This window comes from Xenopus laevis, chromosome 9_10S (assembly GCF_017654675.1).
Source record: "Xenopus laevis strain J_2021 chromosome 9_10S, Xenopus_laevis_v10.1, whole genome shotgun sequence".
Lineage (NCBI taxonomy): Eukaryota > Metazoa > Chordata > Amphibia > Anura > Pipidae > Xenopus > Xenopus laevis.
Genome location: NC_054388.1, coordinates 2,011,374 through 2,032,962, shown reverse-complemented (window position 1 = coordinate 2,032,962; position 21,589 = coordinate 2,011,374). Strand labels below are relative to the sequence as shown.

At 43.3% G+C, this 21,589-nt stretch overlaps 2 protein-coding genes across 3 annotated transcripts; both read left to right on the top strand.

The window, feature by feature from the left end:
• The first annotated feature begins 1,841 nt into the window (after positions 1 to 1,841).
• Positions 1,842 to 13,761, top strand: stard3.S (StAR related lipid transfer domain containing 3 S homeolog). Of its 2 annotated transcripts, none has more exons than XM_018237463.2 (14): positions 1,842 to 1,954; positions 3,124 to 3,359; positions 7,038 to 7,115; positions 7,211 to 7,288; positions 7,461 to 7,514; positions 8,675 to 8,792; positions 9,420 to 9,518; positions 9,666 to 9,820; positions 9,987 to 10,049; positions 10,240 to 10,335; positions 10,442 to 10,521; positions 10,621 to 10,725; positions 11,498 to 11,591; positions 12,584 to 12,835. In XM_018237463.2, the coding sequence occupies exons 2-14, from the start codon at positions 3,141 to 3,143 to the stop codon at positions 12,689 to 12,691; spliced, it is 1,347 nt and encodes a 448-aa protein (XP_018092952.1). In that variant the 5' UTR covers positions 1,842 to 1,954; positions 3,124 to 3,140; the 3' UTR covers positions 12,692 to 12,835.
• A 588-nt stretch (positions 13,762 to 14,349) lies between these two features.
• On the top strand, positions 14,350 to 21,070 carry LOC108702493 (melanoregulin). The gene is made up of 5 exons (XM_018237979.2): positions 14,350 to 16,921; positions 17,208 to 17,367; positions 18,052 to 18,142; positions 18,425 to 18,588; positions 19,850 to 21,070. The coding sequence occupies exons 1-5, from the start codon at positions 16,842 to 16,844 to the stop codon at positions 20,066 to 20,068; spliced, it is 714 nt and encodes a 237-aa protein (XP_018093468.1). The 5' UTR covers positions 14,350 to 16,841; the 3' UTR covers positions 20,069 to 21,070.
• The last annotated feature ends 519 nt before the right edge of the window (positions 21,071 to 21,589 follow it).

The following is a 21,589-nucleotide window of genomic DNA, read 5'->3' as shown; positions in this document are numbered from 1 at the left end:
CCTATCTGGGGCCCACTGGGCAAGGCCGGATTTGCCCTGAGGGTGCCCGTAGGCTGACATCCTCTGTCGCCCCTGCCTCTAAAAGGATAGTGCACATGCAAATCCTTTCTATTTGATGGAGCACTAGTGACTAGTGGCTAGTGCTCCGGAATCAAACTAATTGCCTTTGTGGTAGTGATGTGCGGGTCAGCCTGAGACCCGTTTGTCGGGCGGGTTTCAGGCCGACCTCGCACTCTTCACAGGTGGCCACTGTCAAATGCCGGCTTGCACCTGTGCCTGCTTGCTCCGCCACTTATGTGACGTCATCAGCGGGGCGGCATGGGTCTATAAAAGGAAGTCGGGCTGGGGCGGGTGCAGGTGGAGGGAGGGTGGCGGTGTGGGGGAACCCTGACACACACATCACTACTGTGCAGCTTGGCAGCATGCCACCCCTTAATCTATGCCCCCTAGGCCTGGGCTTTTGCAAATCCGGGGCTGCAGCCTGAAGGGCCCCCTAGCGACCTCATTACTTTATACAAAGAGGCAGGGGAGCGGCAGCAGAATACACAGAGGCTGTGGCTCAAAGGGGCCCACCTGTGTTTTTCCCAGTGTCCCACCGGCCCAGTCCAACCCTGTCATGTGGGCCCTGACTAGGGTTCAAGAAAAAAACAAGAAAAAAACACACTGGCACACGAGGCTTGTATCTGCAGGGCGAACCCTTGCAAAAGTTTTTACTGCGGTGGTGCAACGTTTCAGGGCTCCGCCCCTTTGTCAAGCATGCTTGACAAAGGGGCGGAGCCCTGAAACGTTGCACCACCGCAGTAAAAACTTTTGCAAGGGTTCGCCCTGCAGATACAAGCCTCGTGTGCCAGTGTGTTTTTTTCTTGTACCAGTTACCGTATCCTCCATCCATTGAGCACCGAGCTAATCTTTATAGCTGCATAACGGGTGTGCGAGAGTCTACTTCACTTCAATTGAAGCACCCTGACTAGGGTTGCCACCTAGCCGGTATTTTACCGGCCTGGCCGGTAAAAACGATAGTTGATCCCAATGTTTTTAATATGGAAAAAAGATAAATATATAGGAAGGCCGGTATTTTTTTCCATAAAAGGTGGCAACCCTAGCCCTGACCCGTGAGGAGAAGTCGCTCCGCCATTAATCTCCTCTAGTGCAGGTAGGGTTGCCCCCTGGCCAGTGATTTATCAGCCTGGCGGGTAAAAATGACCCGAATGTTATTAATAGGGAAAATGGCAAGAATATAGGAAGGCCGGTATTTTTTTCCAGAAAAGGTGGAAACCCTAAGTGCAAGCGACTAATCTCCAGCGCAATCATGTCAATTTCAGGCGGGAAACCATAGGCGTGGCTTTACGTTGCCTCACGACTCACGAGACCTATTTATACGCCAACGATTGGGCCTCCTGACACAACAAATAGCGCCGCCACCTCACACCAGTCAAATAATTGTGTGTAATTGATGTAGTGGAATATAAATGTCTCGGTGCAACTGAGGGGGGATCAAACACTGAGGTAATAAAAAACCCCAAATAAAAAATAGAATTCACTTCAACAGATTGTATTAGAGGAGAGAGCTTCCTTTATTATCAGAGAGCTCAATGGCTTGTGCTACAGACAAACTGCTTGTCCTGAGTCATTTCAGCTTCAGTCACTGCCCCTTCACTAACGTATCAAAGCGCAGCAGTGAGTGAGGCGGAAGGATACACAACACAACTCAACTCCCCGATAGCACGTGATTTACAATACCCCTCTCTCTCCGCCCCGCCCCCAGCTCGGCTATGCGGCCAATGGTGAGTGAGAAATGATATTCGAGGCGTTTCTCAGACGCCTCACAGCCCTTGGGGGCGTTTCTCAAAGTGACGTCACTGCCTCTACAGTTTGTTTCCGGCTCCTGGTACTTCCGGATTGTTGTTGAGAGACTGGGACCGGCTGTGAGGGAAGCGGAGGAGACACCGGGAAGGTAACGGCCCGAAGGACTTGATACACAGGGTTTTGGTTTATAGGAAGGGCAGGGGTTAATTCTGCAGTTTGGGGGAATCTCCTGATTATTGGTTGGGGATCACTGAGGTGTAACTCACAACACTTTAAAGGGGAAATTCACCCTCACACCAACTCTCATTGTGATGTAGGGACTGATATCCTGCCACAACTTGCACTTGGTCTTTGTTTTTCCATTGCTTTTTGCTTCAGCCGCTCTCCAGTTTGACATTGCAGTGCCTGTCTGGTTGCTAGGGTCCAGTTAGCCTAGCAACAGGGCAGTGATCCGAACGCAGAGCAGTGATTTACTGGCCAACGGGGGTCGGTGACTCCCACAGACGGACAGCATTTTTAAACTGCAGGTGGGAAAGAGGCAGAAACGCAAGGAAAAATCTCTTACATTTAAGAAACCGTAACACCAAAAAATAAAATGACAATATGATGTAATGTTGTACTGCACAACTGCTGTGTTTGCTTCAAAATCTCTACTATAGTTTATATAAACAAGCTGCAGTTTGTTTATATAAACTATAGTAGTACTTAGCTACTGTGTATCCTGTGCTTGAATGGCTGCCCCCATGGCTACACAGCAGCTTGTTTATATAAACTATAGTAGTACTTATCTGATATCTACTGTGTATCCTGTGCTTGAATGGCTGCCCTCATGGCTACACAGCAGCTTGTTTATATAAACTATAGTAGTACTTATCTGTTATCTACTGTGTATCCTGTGCTTGAATGGCTGCCCCCATGGCTACACAGCAGCTTGTTTATATAAACTATAGTAGTACTTATCTGATATCTACTGTGTATCCTGTGCTTGAATGGCTGCCCCCATGGCTACACAGCAGCTTATTTATATAAACTATAGTAGTACTTATCTGATATCTACTGTGTATCCTGTGCTTGAATGACATATCAGCATGAACTAAACATGTATCTCTCTATATATATATATATATAGATACATGTATCTATCAGACGTGATTCATGTACAATACATGTTTATTTCATGCTGATATGTTGGTTTCTGTGATACGACAGCTCCACGCTTCATCTGTGTAACTGATATATATTTATTATTTATAACATTGGTTTCTTCCCTTCCATCCAGATGAATTGCTGACCTTTTCCTGCATCTTAATAATTCAGCAGCAACTTCTGTGAAAATGACGAAGCTTCCTGGGGAATTCCAGCCGGATCTGGAGAGGAGCCTTCCAGCCATTGCCTCCATCAACTCGTCCATGAGCCACAACCACGTCTTCTCTCCGCATTCCCTTCTGCCACGAGAACAGCGGCGGCTGATTTCCGACGTGCGCCGAACTTTTTGCCTGTTTGTCACGTTTGACCTGCTTTTTATTTCCCTTCTTTGGATTATTGAACTAAATGTGAGTATATGAGCAAAACAATGTGCAGCTATTGATACACGGAGCTTGTGATTTTGTATCTTCCATTGTACTCTGAACTCACTACACTCTTTTAACACTATCCTTGGTATGTATCTCTCGCTATCTGTATCTGTACTGTGTATCTCTCTCTCTCTCTCTCTCTCTCTCTCTCTCTCTCTCTCTCTCTCTCTCTCTCTCTCTCTCTATATCTATATATATATATATCTATATATATATATACATAGACAGATATGGCAGCGCACTCTTTATTGCCACATAGTACAGGAATCAACGTTTCGGCACATCCAGAGCCTTTGTCAAGATCAACCAAAAAGCTGATTCCTGTACTATGATGCAATAAAGAACATTTAATTTTAAAATAAATCCCAGGAGTGCACCGCCATATCTGTCTATATACACAATATCCCAGGAGCATCCTTCACGAAAGATTCGGCCAAATTCCAAACTGAATCTGAATCCTAATTTGTGTATGCAAATTAGGGGTGGGAAGGGGAAAACATTTTTTACTTGTTTCGTGACAAAAAGTCACGCGATTTTATATATATAGATATATATAAAATAAACAACATTTCAAAGGTGTGACACACAGGAGTGCCATGCAGTCACTGGTATGATTATTAGTCTGGTTACACATATATATTACATGAATAATGTTACTATCACGCTAATTAAAGCAAAGTAGCAACAGTCACAGTTGGAGAGGCTCATGTCACTTATAATATACAGCAAGTATGCAATATAAAAGTACTGTAAATCTAATTAATTCAGATTCACATTACACAGCAGCTCAGAAACAACAGAGTTTAAAACCTCATTTCCAGATTCATCGTTTCCACCCTGTAAGTTTTGCTTCTCTGCAGAACACACTGAGCATACTACTTTCAATGTAGGATTATTTGTACACTCTCTTTTCACTTCTTCGTCTGTGTAGTTATTGTGCCCATACATAATGTTCAGAATAAGTTCCCTTCCCCCGCTACTTTGACTGCACCGTTCCTTTCTTCTGCCCATAACCTTTCCTGGATTTCTGAATGACATTCAGGTTGGGGGTAGCTGGGAGTTGTTGAGCAGTAGCAGCTCTGTGTGTTATTACGCACCACTTCATGGGGGTTATTTCCTGGACAGATGTCTGCTGTACTGTAGCCCGACATATGGACGTATGATGTGACTTGTGAAACAGGTTGAATTTAAACCTGTGTCGACACCTGAAGCCTGACACAGGATGATTTTTACTTTTGTTGTTACTTCCCCTTTACTTGATACATGAGGCATGGCCATTGTGGGAGGAATATGTATTATATATATAGTAATATACCTATATTTATTTATATATATATATATATATATATATGCATGGGAATAGGGCCTCTTTAAAAAATATATATATTATTTATTTGTTTGAAGGTTGGACTATGTTTACAGTAATTGTATGGATTCTAAAAAAAACTTCTGGGTGGCAGTGGATAATACTTAAATGCTAAATGTTCTATTTCCTCTTATGCAGGTAGTCTCACCGTATATATCAGGGGCAAAAACTGGGGCAACTTGCTGGGAAATTTCTTTTTACAGTAGAAGGAACTAGTTGCATAACTGGTTCTTAACCAGCTCAGGGGCACACAGCTGACTCCACAGTTTATAAATATTATGAGACACTGCCATTATTATTCATAAAGCACCAACATATTCTGCAGCTTTGTACAATAAGTTGTAGTTTACATTCAACATTTGAATTGAACCGCCTATAACTGATACAGGAGGTAAAGGGGGCTCTTCCCAAATGAGCTTGCAATCTAAAGAACCTAGTCCTCTACACTCCTACACCCTCCTCTTTACACTGTGCACAGTCAAGAATACTCTCCACGAGGTCTCTGCATTATTGTCAAAGTCTACAATCAAGAGTAAATATGAGGGTTACTACAAGGTGCAAACTACTAGTAGGGCTTAAGATTTAGACTTGTAAATAAAAACGTGCCCAATTCTGCACTCATATTCTATGGAGTGATGAAACGAAGATCAACATGTGCCAGACTGATGGAAGGGAGGAGTGTAGGGGCGTATAAAAAGGGAACGGTTAATGATCTGAAGCATTACTGCAGCATCTAAGAAACATGGTGGAGGCAGTGCAATAAGTAGTGCTTATTATAAAAATATTATATATAGTTTTCATAAGCACTAGTTGTTGGACCTGGAGAGGAATGAGCGTAGAACACCAATAAACATAGATATTCTAGTACTGTATATATATATATATATATATATCTATATAACTAGTGCTCAGTAATGATATCAGCTACAAGTATTAAGTGTTATTGTGTGTGTCACAAGGCTCATTCGCACTATACAACAAGGATGTTTAAAGTAATGTTAGGGTTCAACAAGCTCAGCCTGTGGCCGTGTATATGATCATATAACTTCCATACAATGAATGAAGTGATCCATCATAATCTTTATAGCCATTATAAGGAGCAGCGGCCATGAATGTGGCACTGACTGATTGAATCTCGTAGCTTTGTGCCTTTCTCTGCCACAGGCCCTACTCTCATCCATTAACTGATCCCAATGACAGATAGAAATTGAGAGGCCAGTGGGCAGTTGACTTGTTCATCTATCATTTGGCTGTTTGTATAGAAGTGTAACTGTATTTGTATTGATCCCACCTCGGGATATGGAGCTGTCAGTGCAGAAAAAGACGTGCGCACAACAATTGGAGGAATAAAATGTGTCGGACAGGTAGGGACACTCCTGGGACACAATGCACAAGCCTACTTCAGCTTAGTGAGTCGTGGAAATGAGGGAGTATGATTGCATCTGTGTGTAGTTGTGTGCTGCAAGATGTGCATGTCTCTGAAAGTAGAGATGATTGAGCAGAGCTATAGAACAGGATAGTCATTCATTGGGAATTCTGTAAATGTGATTGGGGAGGGGACTGGAGAATGGAGGAAGAAGCTCAGAATGTGGGTGGATATGGCTGGGAGAAGGGGAGCAAAGAAGTAATGGGGTGCAGAGGGGATGTGCTTGGATATGAAGCAGAGGAGATATTTATCTGAGAGTGAGGGGTGTGCAGAGGACATTTTTGGGTGTGATGGACTGGGCTACACAAGAAACTTTGTGAGTTGTGTGTTCAGAAGGGTGCAGTGGGGTACAAATGGGATTTAAGGTGGGAGTTGAGCAGTTGGAAGCTGAGTGATGGGACAGGCTACTCATTGGATATTTGGCTGAGATGGAATGGGCTGGACAAGGAAACTGAGATGAGGAGTCAGAAAAGAAGTTTGAGGAAGATGGAATGGGTTAATGATGGGATATAAGGAGCTTGGGTGACACGGGGCTGATACAGATTGGATATTGGGGTGAGGTGGAAATGTGGGGAGAACAGAAGGGATGTTTACCTGAGGAGCAGGGTGCTCATGGGCAGTGGTGATATTTGGATGAGATGTGAGGAGGTGCATGGGAACAATTGGGGGGTATATGGTGGTGGAAAGAACAGGTATTGGAATGTCAGCTCAGGAGGAGCTCAGTGTAGATGTAACTAACCCACTGCATGTTGTATTTTCCTCTATTTCTCCTCACTTTTTTTATTCACACTAATTGTTAATATCAGCCATATTGTTCAGCACATTAACATTCTGACTTCTTTTATTTTTTTGTCTTTCTTCACAGACTAACAATGGCATTGAGAAGAACTTGGAGGAGGAGATCTTGCATTATGATTTTAAAAACTCCTTTTTTGATATATATGTAAGTATCCTTATTGTATATCCACACACACAAATCTTAATCAGATTGCTTCCTTCTCCATGTATGACCCTGGCTTTTGTTGTCTGTTTTCTCAGCTTCTGGCCGTGTTCCGTTTCTCTGTCCTCATCCTCGCTTACGCCATTGTACGCCTCCGTCACTGGTGGGCTATTGCGGTGAGTTAACCCTTTAGATTTACACTTAGAAGTCAGGGTGCAGCACAACAACAAATGATAGTACTGTAATAATATCCTGTAATAATATCATAGACTCCCTTTTTTACAGAGGACAACTTGATAGGCCGTGTTTCCAGACTGATCCTCACTGTCATTTTTTTCCCTTTTCCAGATCACCACACTTGTGACCAGTGCATTTCTCATTGTGAAGGTTATTCAGTCTGGAGTAAGTGAGTTTATATTGTATATCCTTATCTCTTGCTATAGGGATGTATAGGTCCCCAAATGAATGGCAAACAGCAGATGGTACCATAACCCAGTGGTTGTTAAACAAAGTACATGTCCATATCCTGTGCAAACAGATAGTGTTGTCAATTAAATAATGAAATGTCAATCCTTGAAATAAACCACTGTAAAATTGGTACTTTTTTTTTTTTTTATACGTTTAACAAATTTGTAACAACAGCTCCACCTCCTGGTCATGTTGCCCAAGCAATTGGCAGAAAGGTTAGTGAGAACAGGAAAGACTTGACGTTTCTAAGCAGAGCAACTTCACGATGACCCTTCTCTGTTCACTAACTTTATTTTCTAAGCAGAGAAACATCATAAAGGAACAGTTCAGTGTGAAAATAAAAACTGGGTAAATAGATAGGCTGTGCAAAATAAAAAATATAGCTAATATAGTTAGTTAGGCAAAAATGTAATGTATAAAGGCTGGAGTGAGTGGATGTGTAACATAATAGCCAGAACTATACTTCCTGCTTTTCAGCTCTCTAACTCTGAGTTAGTCAGTGACTATAAGGGGGGCCACATGGGACATAACTGTTCAGTGAGTTTATGCTGATCCTCAGCATTCAGCTCAGATTCAAAAGCAATAGTTATGACCCCCAAGTCACTGATTGGTTATCAGGCAGTAACCAATCAGTGGAATCCACGAGAGTTGAAAAGCAGGAAGTAGTGTTCTGGCTATTATGTTACACATCCACTCACTCCAGCCTTTATACATTACATTTTTGCCTAACTAACTATATTAGAAATATTTTTTTATTTTGCACAGCCTATTTACCCAGTTTTTATTTTTGTACTGAACTGTTCCTTTATGATGTTTCTCTGCTTTCTAAACTATATTAGAAACATTTTTTTATTTTGTGCAGCCTATTTATTTACCCAGCTTTATTTTTATACTGAACTATTCCTTTAAGGCTTTGCCTTTAATTTTCTGCCGATTGTAGCTGATTGGGTGAAAAGAACACCAGGTGACACTGTTGTTTAAAAGTTGTTATATCACCAATGCAAAAACTTAAATCTTGAAAAAAAAAATAACATACTTATATTGAGATTCAGCTTAACCCCTTTTGACTTTATGTTAATTCTTTTTGCTCCTAGCTTCTGTCCAAAGGGGCATTTGGCTATGTGTTGCCAATCGTGTCCTTTGTGTTGGCCTGGCTGGAGACCTGGTTCCTTGACTTCAAGGTCCTGACTCAAGAGGCAGAGGAGGAGAGATGTGAGTACCCCCCATTGATAGATTTTAGCAGTTTCTTTCTCACTTTGTGTTATGGGTCCCACAGACTCTGGCGGCTAACGGACTCTGGGGGCTAACGGACTCTGGGGGCTAACGGACTCTGGGGGCTAACGGACTCTGGGGGCTAACGGACTCTGGGGGCTAACGCACTCTGGGGGCTAACGCACTCTGGGGGCTAAGGGACTCTGGGGGCTAAGGGACTCTGGGGGGGGCTAAGGGACTCTGGGGGGGGCTAAGGGACTCTGGGGGGCTAAGGGACTCTGGGGGGCTAAGGGACTCTGGGGGGCTAAGGGACTCTGGGGGGCTAAGGGACTCTGGGGGGCTAAGGGACTCTGGGGGGCTAAGGGACTCTGGGGGGCTAAGGGACTCTGGGGGGCTAAGGGACTCTGGGGGGCTAAGGGACTCTGGGGGGCTAAGGGACTCTGGGGGGCTAAGGGACTCTGGGGGGCTAACGGACTCTGGGGGGCTAACGGACTCTGGGGGGCTAACCGACTCTGGGGGGCTAACCGACTCTGGGGGCTAACGAACTAGTGTTTCTAGTATGTCTCCCTACAGCCATCTTTTGTTCTGCCAGACCCTCTGACTTTTTAATTTCTTTTTTTAACACAGGGTATACAGCTGCTCAAGCTCCGGCTAACCACCCCCCTTATCTATACAATGGAACGCTCTCAGATGGACAGTTCTACTCCCCCCCGGAGTCATTTGCAGGTGCCCATTAGATAAATCATTTCAGAGTTTTGTTCACTTTCCCCTCACTCTTCCACATCCTCCATGTTTCTTCTTTCTGAGTGCGTCGCCTGTATTGTGTCCCTCTCTATTTCTGTACCCCGATTCCATTGGTTTTGTGCCTCGCAGGGTCAGATAATGAGTTTGAAGATGAAGAGGAAGCAGCCGGGAGGAAGGCAGTAACCCCACAGGAGCGGGAGTATGTGCGACAGGGCAAAGAGGCCTTGCTGGTTATTGAGCAGATTCTGAGCCAAGAAGCAAATTGGAAATTTGAGAAGAGCAGTGTAAGTGCCAATTTACACCCACAACCCCCTCGACTATAGTGGCTGCTGCTTTCTAAACCTGCCCTCGACACCTTCATGGCCTGTATAATAATTGGGCAAAGCACTCTGGATGTGGAGAAATTATTTTGCTATTCTTGATGTGAATAAACTCTGTCTTCTCTTTCAGGAGGCTGGAGACGTGGTGTATTCTTTAGAGGTCCCTTTCCACGGCAAGACCTTTATACTGAAGGTAACATGAAGATAGATTAGGCCAAGGAAGGGCACCCTTTATCTATATCAGGAACTCATATTTAGGATAGGTAGGGCATGGGAGTTTCCTTTTGCATTGTGGGAGATTATATTTCCGCCAGACTAAAATTGTGTGCAAATGTCAAATATGCCCTTGTGTTGCAAACAATGAATATCATCTTATTCCTTAGACTCTAATGCAGTGCCCAGCGGAAACAGTGTACCAGGAGGTCATCCTACAGCCCGAAAAGATGGCTTTATGGAATAGGACGGTGGCCCTCTGTCAGGTCAGTTTGTAACCTGTTCTACGAAAGCAAGAAGCAGTTTTAGGCTGTGGTTATGTCTGTGGTCAGTTCCTGGCAGTCTAATGCCTTGCTTTGGTTTTCTCTCCAGGTCTTGCAGCGAATAGATGATAATACACTTATCTCCTATGATGTAGCGGCAGGAGCAGCTGGTGGAATGGTATCACCCAGGTATGTAGCAAACCACAGATCTTTAGCTGCTTTCTATCAGCCAGACGTTCCCAAAAAGTGCCGCTTCCATGTACATATCTCTGTATTCTCTCCTCACAGAGATTTTGTGAACATCCGACGTATTGAGAGAAGGAAGGATCGATACGTTTCTGCTGGAATCTCCACCACACACCATTCCAGACCTCCACAAAGAAAATATGTTCGGTAAACGCAGTTTTCTCACTCTGACTGTTTAAGATCTCGAATTCGACTTTTCACCAACTAAAACCTGCCGAGTTCATGTATAAGTCAATGGGAGAGGTCCAGGAACAATTGGGACATGTTAGTAGTAGGGATGCAATAAATCCAGGATTCGGTTCAGGATTCTGCCTTTTTCTGCAGGATTCAGCTGAACCGAATCCTAATTTGCATATACAAATTAGAGGCGGGGAGGGAAATCGCTGACTTTATCACAAAACAAGGAAGTAAAAAATGTTTTCCCCTTCCCACCTCTAATTTGAATATGCAAATTCAGTTTCAATTCGGTATTCAGCCGAATCTTTTGCAAATGATTCGGGGGGGTTTGGCCGAATCCAAAATAGTAGATTCGGTTCATCCCTAGCTAGTAGCCTTCTTGACATTCAAGTTTTTTCGGAGAAAGAACTCGAATGGAAGTTTCGTTTTTTAATTCAGTAAAATTCATCCGAGTTTTAGATATTCTATTTTTTATACAAATAACCCCCCCAGTTGAATTTTGAATATATTACAATTAAATAGAGTTCTAAAGAAACTGCCATGAATTAGAAATTCGACCTTTAATCCTTTAATAAAGTGCCTCCCAATGACAGCACCCCACAAATATTTATTGTGCAAACTGTCTTGTACCAGCAAAGGATCCATTTATGTTTTTTTTTTTTTTTTTGGAATTCACCTTTTATTGTTTTAAGCTTCTTTATTTTTCTGATGAAGAAATTAAAAATTTCTTGTTTATTTTCAGGGGAGAAAATGGCCCAGGAGGATTTATAGTACTTAAGTACCCCAAGAATCCTTCCATGTGCACTTTCATTTGGGTCCTCAACACAGATCTGAAGGTAAGTTACGAGCCTTGTTAAAGGGGTGGTTCACCTTCACATTAACTTTTAGTATGTTGTAGAATGGCCAATTCTAAGCAACTTTTCAACTGGTCTACATTATTTATTTTTTATAGTTTTGCAATTATTTGCCTTTTTCTTCTGACTCCATCTAAGAGGCAAATGCTCTGTAAGGCCACACATTTATTGTTATTGCTACTTTTATTCCTCATCTTTCTATTCAGGCCTCTCCTATTCATATTCCAGTCTCTTATTCATATCAATGCATGGTTGCTAGGGGAATTTGGGCCTTAGCAACCAGATACCTGCTGAAATCTTTCATCTTTCTATTCAGGCCTCTCCTATTCATATTCCAGTCTCTTATTCAAATCAGTGCATGGTTGCTAGGGGAATTTGGACCTTAGCAACCAGATACCTGCTGAAATCTTTCATCTTTCTATTCAGGCCTCTCCTATTCATATTCCAGTCTCTTATTCACATCAGTGCATGGTTGCTAGGGGAATTTGGACCTTAGCAACCACACTGCTGAAATTGCAAACTGAATAAAAAGCTAAATAAGTCAAAAACCACAAATAATAAAAAATGAAAACCAACTGCAAATTGTCTCAGAATATCCCTCTCTACATCATACTAACAGTTAACACAAAGGTGAACAACCCCTTTAATGTGATTATTGATGTTCTATGGCCCAACATACTATCCAGCTCATTAGAGAAATTCACACCAGTTTTTATCTGGATCCAGTTAACCTGTGTGAATGTTTTTGGAGTGTGGGAGGAGATGGAGAACATACAAACTCATTGCAGATAGAGCCCTGGCTAGAATCAACCCCTCTGTTATGTTAGTTCTTGCCATTGGCTTTCCTTTTTGCTTCTTCTGTACGACCAGCGGTTTGTCCTTTTGGACCGTTTCCCATTGGCAGGCACTTTCTGTAAGCGGAGCTGATGGCTACCATTTTGCTTGACATTGTCAATTCATGCTTTTCTCTACAGGGTCGCTTACCTCGCTCGCTGATCCACCAGAGCCTGGGCTCCACAATGTTTGAGTTCTGCAGTCACCTCCGTAAAAGAATCATGGATGTCCACGGCGAAAAATCATAACATCCCACCAAAGCTCTCGGCACCAAATCAGAGGTTCTAAGTGCTCTGCATTCTGATCCGAGGCTGCTGACTGCAACTAATCCTTCATTTCAATAAACAGAAGGGCGCAATGGAATCCATGTTGCCTTTCCACCTTCTACTCCATCCGTTATGGAACACTTCCTTTATTGGCTTCTTTCTCTCTTCTCCCTGGAAGCTGGGAGTGTTGACTCTGGTGCCTAAATGAGGAATGGCCAGAAGCCATATTAATGGTCTTTCATTCCTCTCTGTGGTTAAACAAGTCGGGAGGATGCCTTAAAGGCACAATGTGAGTGATGTTTCACTGCTGCCAATCAATCTGTTTCATTATAACGACTATAGATTCCCGGGGGAGGTTTTGAGGTCCGTCCACTGTGGCTGTGGGTTCAGAGACTCTCCAAGTGAGTTAAAAGTATAAATTATTGGGCAAGAACAATCAAAGGCATTTTATGTGCTCTGTATTATGCACTGAACTGGATCAAACAGAGCAGAGGGGGTGCACGAGCAATTTTGGGGGGCATTTAGGATCCAGCATGTTCACTGAAGTATAACCTGCTGTTAGAATGCAGGCGTTCCATTAATGCACCTGGCTTTGTGGTACTAACACAAGCCCCAAATCATTTAAATCCACTTTGGTTTTTATTTTTACTTTGGGTGGGTGGGATTCTTTATTTTATAAGCCTGCCTCCCTGCTCCTACCTTTTATCATAAACATGTCGCTCTGCGGCTGCTGAATTGCACCTCCTGGCGTCCTATTGGCTCCTTAACAGCTGCTTTGGGAGTTGCAGTTCACTAACAGCTTGCACGGTTCTCTCTCTCTCTTTTCAGTGTTAAGTGACAGTTGCACAATTGCACCTTCTTTCCTTTTGTTGGACTTACAAAAGGTGCCACACGTACTGTGCTTGACTTCCCAAGTGTCAGACGGATGTCACGTAACACTTTATTGTTGTTTTGTTTTATTATTGTTTTTCTACCAGGAGAATGACAATATTTGCAAAAAAAAAAAATGTGAAATTGATTAACGAGAGATTTCAATAAAAATAATTTATGTATTTCTTCAAAAGAATTTAAAAAAAAAAAAGAACGAAACACCAGGAAACAAATTCATGTTAAAGTGCTCAGAATGCTCTTCTCGGCACTTTTGCAGTTTACCTTAAAGGGATCCTGTCATGGGAAAAACATTTTTTTTCAAAATGAATCAGTTAATGGTGCTGCTCCAGCAGAATTCTGCACTGAAATCCATTTCTCAAAAGAGCAAACTGATTTTTTTATATTCAATTTTGAAATCTGACATGGGGCTAGACATATTGTCAATTTCCCAGCTGCCCCTGGTCATGTGACTTGTGCCTGCACTTTAGAAGATGCTGCTGTTTTCCTTCTCAGTGTAACTGAATGTGTCTCAGTGGGACCTGGATTTTACTATTGAGTGTTGTTCTTAGATCTACCAGGCAGCTGTTATCTTGTGTTAGGGAGCTGCTATCTGGTTACCTTCCCATTGTTCTGTTGATAGTTCAACTTGCAGTACAGCAGTAAAGAGTGATTGAAGTTTATCAGAGCACAAGTCACATGACTTGGGGCAGCTGGGAAACTGACAAAATGTCTAGCCCCATGTCAGATTTCAAAATTGAATATAAAAAAATCTGTTTGCTCTTTTGAGAAATGGATTTCAGTGCAGAATTCTGCTGGAGCAGCACTATTTACTGATTCATTTTGAAAAAATGTTTTCCCATGACAGTATCCCATTTTCTTTTTCTAGTTTGTATGTTTTACTCCTAAATTGCCAACGATGGAACCCAGCGTTTCCGTATAGTAGGACCTATAATTATACGACTGCTCCGGGGACCGGATTAGAACCTCCGAAGGTCAGAATGGTTTTCTTTGTCAGAAGAATGAGAGAAGCAGTAAATTGTAACAGCCAATGCAATTACTGATCACTAATTAATGAGGCAAAGGCACATCAGCCACAGTGATATCTGGAAAGAGTTTTAGTAGAAAAACCCAGGTTTGTGTTTCTGGCACAAATATGCCTGAAAACGAGGCAAGCTTGAGACAAGCTAAGACGCCTTTTATACATTTTTGGTGCACCCCTTGCCTCCATCCTTAGTCTTCATTTAGAGGCAAAGAGATGACCTGGAGCAGGAGGAGAAGTAAGAGGGGTAAGTTACTGCCTCCATGATCCCTCCATACAGTGACTGTAGAGCTGAAATATTCACACCCACTAAAAATATCCCTTTCAGCAAATGGGATCCACCAGTTACAACATTATCCAGCCTTTCCCAATTGCCCAATATACCAACCACATGAGGCTGATGTTCTCATACAAAGACCCCACGTTGGGGCAGGGTCTGGGAAGTGTTGCTCTAGATTAGCAGCAGTTCAGTGGTCTATTGAGATACCCTCCTCCTCTGCAACGCCTGCAATTCCAAGCTCTTTCTCATACATTCCATGTTAAGCCTATAAGCCCTGAGTTTGCGAAGCTTTCACATTCAAGAGGCTTCTTCACATTTATCATTTAATGAATTTGCTGCTATTTTTACTCTGTAGCTTTTTATAGACGTGATGGAGGCTATTTTGTGTTCTTGCTTTATGGGTTGACTTAATAGAAATAGTGGAATTATCTATTATTCTGCCGTCAAGATACCAGCATCTATATATATATATATATATATACAGTATATATTTCCTGGTTTGTGGTGCCTGTTTAAGTTCTGCATGTTACAGTGTTAGTGCCAGACAGTTCTGACACAAAGATAAATACTTTAATGTTTATCCCTCTATAATTTACCAAACAGACACTTAATCATATGGGTAAACGTATCTAGGAACCAGACTACCCAACATCTCGTTCCTACCAGCAACATTGTTTCCATTCGAGAGTATTAGTGAGGTTGGGCACTGATGGTGGGGGTCAGACCTGGCTCACAGTAGGGGGTTCCCACTCATCCCACAGGGGTTCAGTTGGGTTGAGGTCAGGGCTCTGTGCAGGACAGTCAAGTTCTTCCACTCACATCTCTGCAAGCTCATCCTGTAGGAACCTGTTTTCATGTACAAATGAATAACATGAACTACTTTCTATAGACACCAACTTATACTTGGTATATCTTTCTAGAGTCACCAACTTACACCCAGGACTCCTCTCACTAAGCACCAATGCTTGGTATGACTCTTCTCGCCTACCAATATAACTCCAGGGACACCTCCCTATGAACACCAGCTTATACTTGGCATTCCTCTCTAGTGCCACCAACATACACCAGGGACTCCTTTCTATAGACACCAGCTTTTACTTCATATGCCTCTCTAGAGCCACAAACTTACACCAGGGGTTCCTCTCTATAGACCCCCAACTTATACTTGCCATTCCTCTCTAGCACCACCAACTTACACCAGGGGCTCCTCTCCATAGCCCCCCCAACATATACTTGGCATTCCTCTCTAGAGCTACCAACTTACACCAGGGGCTCCTCTCCATAGCCCCCCCAACATATACTTGGCTATTCCTCTCTAGAGCTACCAACTTACACCAGGGCTTCTCTCCATAGACCCCAACATATACTTGGCATTCCTCTCTAGTGCCACCAACTTACACCAGGGACTCCTCTCTATAGACACCAGCTTATACTTGGCATTCCTCTCTAGTGCCACCAACTTACAGCCAGGACTCCTCCCCAAAAACCCATTTATACTTGGCATGGCTCTTTTCACCTACCAATATATCTCCAGGGACTCCTCTCTATAGACCCCAACTTATACTTGGCATGCCTCTCTAGAGCCACCCAGGTACACCTGGGACACCTCTCTTTCCAGATGCCATCATACATGTGGAATGTAGAGTCACTATCTTTTCTTAGTCTAGTGTTTTTTCATTTTAAAAAAGAGAATCTTCTCTCCAGACACAAGGATAAACTATGGAGGCCTCTCTTCATCGTCTGTGATTATAGGAGGTGTCTGATGCGTCTCCTTCTCATCATGCTCCATAGCTTGAGGCTTCCTGCTCGGCTGCAGTCCATGTGATTCCCTTGTGCTTTCATTCCAATGACACAGAATTAATTGTTTATTAAAGCCACCCCCCTATGTTCATGCTAAAACCCCAGTCCTCCCACTCCCATCATTCACAGTGCTACCCCCCACCATGGACGTAAAGAGAAGTTTCTATCGCTACTTCTGCTGCTGCTGCAGTGAGGAACAGCCAGAGAAAAAGCCACTGATCAGGTAGGGAAAAGAGACTTCTTGACAATTGTAACATGAATGGAAATCTAGAAGCTGAGTGAGGTCTTACATTGATTTAGTAGATTGTAAGCTCTTGTGGTCATGACCTCAAGCAGCCATTAGTCCTACAATTTCCCTGTGGTAGGGATGGGCAACCCTTGGAATTCCAGCATTCCCCACCAACACCTGGTACAAGTTTATACTTTTCAATAAAACATCCTATATTAAGCCATAGCTGAAGAAGAGAGAAGCTCTGAAGGGATAAACTCTTTCTCCTCTCTCCCCACAGTGACACTTTACTCTATTTTGACCGGGAAGTGAAGCGCAGACGAGCCGAAGAGGCCAATCTTTGGAATGAGCCCCAGGACGTGTCGCACACGGAGAGGGATGATGATCGTGACCTGTACAATCTGCTACAGAAACGGGCAAAGACTCGCCGGGGGTCAGAGGTCAGTCACTTAAGCCTTGGGATAGGGGTCAATAGCTGGACATCAGGATAGATTCCTGACAAGTTCCCATGTCCATGTGCAGTAAGGCATCTCCATTACTGAACAAACCAGTCTTTCTTGGTGGTATCGCATTGTTCTCCAGAACGTGGACATTCAAGTGAGTTTGAAGTCCCTTTGTCTACAAAGCAGAGGGAATCTGTTCACCTCTAAAAATGACATTTTCATGGAATAACATAAGCTCACCCGTTGGGTTTTAAAGTTCAGCTAGGGCAGTTGCTGATTCATTCCCAACTACAGACCCTTCTTGGGGCTTATCAGGGCAGTGGGTTCCAAGCTGAAAATGAATTCTGTTTGCACCCCTGGTTGTATGTTACTACCTTCTTTTTGGAAAGAGAGCCCTTCCCTGCTCATTCTGAGGCTTTTTAGCATGGCGGGGGTAAATAAGATTAGATGGGTCTTCTCCTCCATAGAACACTGCATTCTTTGTTTCCCATGAGATCCTGCGTGTGTTTTGCTATTGTCAAGGCTCCTGTAATGAACAGAATTTAGGGTTAGTGTCATGCCCAGTGACAGGAGTAAAGTAAACGTGTCTTGAGATGCAACCCAGGGCTCCGACGTTTAATAGAAGGAAAAATAAAACAGTAGGGTCTGGGCCATGACACTTCTTTGCCCTTTCTTCCTCAGGGTTACCGAAGGCTGAGTTTTGACATCAGTGCCCACCGACAGGTACGCAAGGATGTGAAGGACCGATGGAGGGTGCTGCTTGAAAACCTGGGTGAGACCTTCCATCAACCTCTCTCTCTCTCTGTCCCTCTTAACACCAGAACTAAAATATGGCTGCCTTTCTGATGAGGAGTAGCCCAGCAAGTCAATCTGAACCAGTAATATCACCTATAACTATAATCAATCATTTTAATGACCCCGTGGCCTCCCCATGTCTGGGGCAGCAATAGGTTCCTTCTCTGTTACTGTCTCTTCAACCTTGTTTCTCTCTCAGCCCTCTACCAATGAGCACCCTCTTATCATCCTCCTCCTCAATCATCTTTCCCCCCATCAGGATTCAGGAATGAAGCCGATTCCCTCCTCACTGTCACCTCCAACACTTCCTACAAGAGCCTACGAAATCCAGCCGAGGCACGGCACCTGCTCAGCTTACTAGCCCAGGAGACCAGCATCTTTGAGCAGCAGAACACCCCGCCCGAGAGATATCTCTTTGTTCTGGTATGTCTGCCCTAGTGATCCACCATATCAAAGAGTAGTGGAGACCTTGGGAAATGTCAGCTTTGATGAAGAACCTAAGGTAACCTCCAGCCATTGCAACATAGAGTATATTGAAGGCAGAACATGTGTTTGGAAGCAGTGGCAAAAGGGTTAAATTCCCCATATATAGCACTGGGTAGACCACCCTCCCCTTGGCCCCCCGTCGGTCCCTGCAGTAACACTGTGTTCTGGCTTCTGTTTTTCACTGAATGTGGTGACAGAACAGACACCAATTACAGGTGCTAAATGTCAACTCCTAAGTGTTTTATTACGCACAGAAGTGGCCACGAGCGCTGATAAAGCTGATAAAGCTGAGTGTGAGTGAACAGATTTGGGAAATGCCCGTCCTGTTCTATTAGTAGAGAGGCAATCTCCTTCCCCAGTGAGTGCCCCCTGCACCGCATGTTCTTGTGAGGGTGCCATTAAATCCATTAAAACCTACATCAGAAAACTGCTAAACTGTCAGCTGAAGGAGTCACAGGCTAAATACATTTGTGTCACATCAATACATCATTACATAGTGACATCACAAAATCAATCCTGTTCGCAAATATGAATGGGCCAGAAACTCTGAGTAGTGACATTACCCAATGGCTTATGGTGCCTAATAGAAGATGTCTGCATTCTAAAAGTGAGAGCAGAGACTTGTGTTCTCCCCATGACCTCAATGTCCAAGCAGGACACGCACCGTTGTTTGAGGTCTCCTGAGCAAGTGGCAAAAAAAACCCAGCAGCGTAGCCTCAAAGCATGAGATTTAAACTCCACATAGATATGTTATTCACAGTCAATAGAAGTTCAAGTTTGTGTCCTTCAAAAACGGTTTGGGTGCCAAGGGTGAAAACTCTGCTCCAGTCTTTACAGATGTCCTTGTGCTTTTCTGTGATGCTTTTACTCACCGATCTTCTCCTGGGGTCCAGGATCTTAAGCATGAGGTATGAAACCTCAAAAGCCTTAAAAACATATCAGGCACTCGAGGTGAACCACCAAGTAGATCAATGTAGAGATGACATTGGGTTTATTTATAGGAATAACATAAAGAAGATGGAAGCAGTGATTAGCCTCATACCTTCTCCACTAGCCTAAGGTAGCCACAGTAATTTCCTCCCTATTTTTATCTGTTTTGGGGCTGGGGAAATGCAGGCACCCAACATTTGCAGCCCATGACCATTTCTGTTGGCAGAACATGTAACACAAACATGCTGTCTTATCTTATTTTATTCAGGACCGTCTCATAGTCCTTGATATGGGGACAGAGTTTGTGTCTATCGCAAGGCGTTTTTATCCCCCCGAGATGGAAGAGACCAGCGAAAAGGACACAGTAGAACCCGGTACTGCTGTCCTAGTCAGTCCTTGTGCCGAAGAACCTGGAGATGGTGGTGAGAAAGAGGAGTCATCTGTAGAAGTGGACGAAGACAGCTTCATGGTGAATCTTCTGGAATAACAACACACAGACCTTCCTGAACATATTTCTTCTTGGAACCCTAGTTCATCCACAGTATTATTCCCGTTCTAGTTCCTTGTCTCAGTTGGCTTTGTTTCTACCCAAACATCACCATGTCCTTTCAATCCTGTGCCCAGTCCATTGACTCTTCTCTCCTTGAATGCCTGCACCCAACCTCCTGCTTACATACAACCATCTTGTGTCTAATACAATCATTTTGGGTTTAGGTCCATCATGTTTACATGGTCAAAAACTAGGGAGCATGGTGGCATTTCTGTTTGTGATGACTATCAATAGGCAACTCCCAACTGGAGCAATAGCATCATATTCTTATATATATTGCTTAGTTGATTTTTGGGGAGACTAAGCCTCCCTAAACCCTTCCTAGTCTCTTTGTATCGTCTTAACATTAAGTCTCCTGTAGTTCCAAGAATATCCAGGACAGTAAATAAGTGCTCATGCTCAATTGTCATGCAAATGTATCAATAGTCTGCCCCCTTCTGTTCACCTACATTGGTTCTTGCTTAATAGGCCGACCCCACAGTTTCACAGCCATTAGTCTATTTTCTACACTCCAGTCCTCTAGTTTGTGCCTGAATGGATTGTAGTTCAGAAAATATAGAGTAACCAGAGGAGGTCATGGTCTTTCCATCTGTGGAGACCTATAGGTCAAACTGCCCTTTATTTGATCAAAAAGGGGGAGTTCCAGAATGTTCTTCCTTAAGTCAGTTTTTCCAAGTGTCCTGTCCACGGGAGATTGGCCCATAGGTTTTTCGGGGATACCCAACACAATGAACCCCATGGCTCAGCCAATAGAGCTGACACTAAGGTCAAGCAAATTCTCTTTGAATTCAAATATACACAATTGTATTAATATCTTAACTAATTAAAAAATAAATACCCTCATCTACACTGTGACTAAGCAGCATATTTACTGGACATGGGGAAATTCCACCAAATCTAAAACGTGTGCATATGATCAATAAACAAATCTGAAATTGATTATATTTTGATTAATGTTGTTTATTGTGTTAGCTGTTTGGTTTCCCTTTCGCCTGCCAATCATAACTGAGAACTCTGTAGTTAGGACCGACCTGCTTAGGGCTGTCAATCAGCGAGTCATAAAGGCTTTAAGAGTGAGGTAAGGAGTCCATTTTGCCGTTGGTATCGGCAGCATTGGTCCAAGAACTGACACCCAATACCCCTGCTCTTCTTCAGCTTCTTGGCTCACCTTAAAGGCCGCACTTCTGGTTCTAATGAGTGGGTGGCAGCTGCTGCGCCTCTTCTTGCATTTCCTCTCTTGGAGGTTTAGTTTCCCCTGCCAGACTTCTCTATCATCTAATCTTTCCCATTCTGTCTGGCCTTGGGCTTCACTTGCCTCTGTAATCTACTTTCTCTTTAACAGTTTCACTACAATGTATTACATATTACCCATCGTTCCTTTGAATCTGGCCACTACCTGCAAGGAGCTTGTAGGTTCTCTGGGTGGGGTTCCTCTGGTTCCAAGATCAAAACATGGAG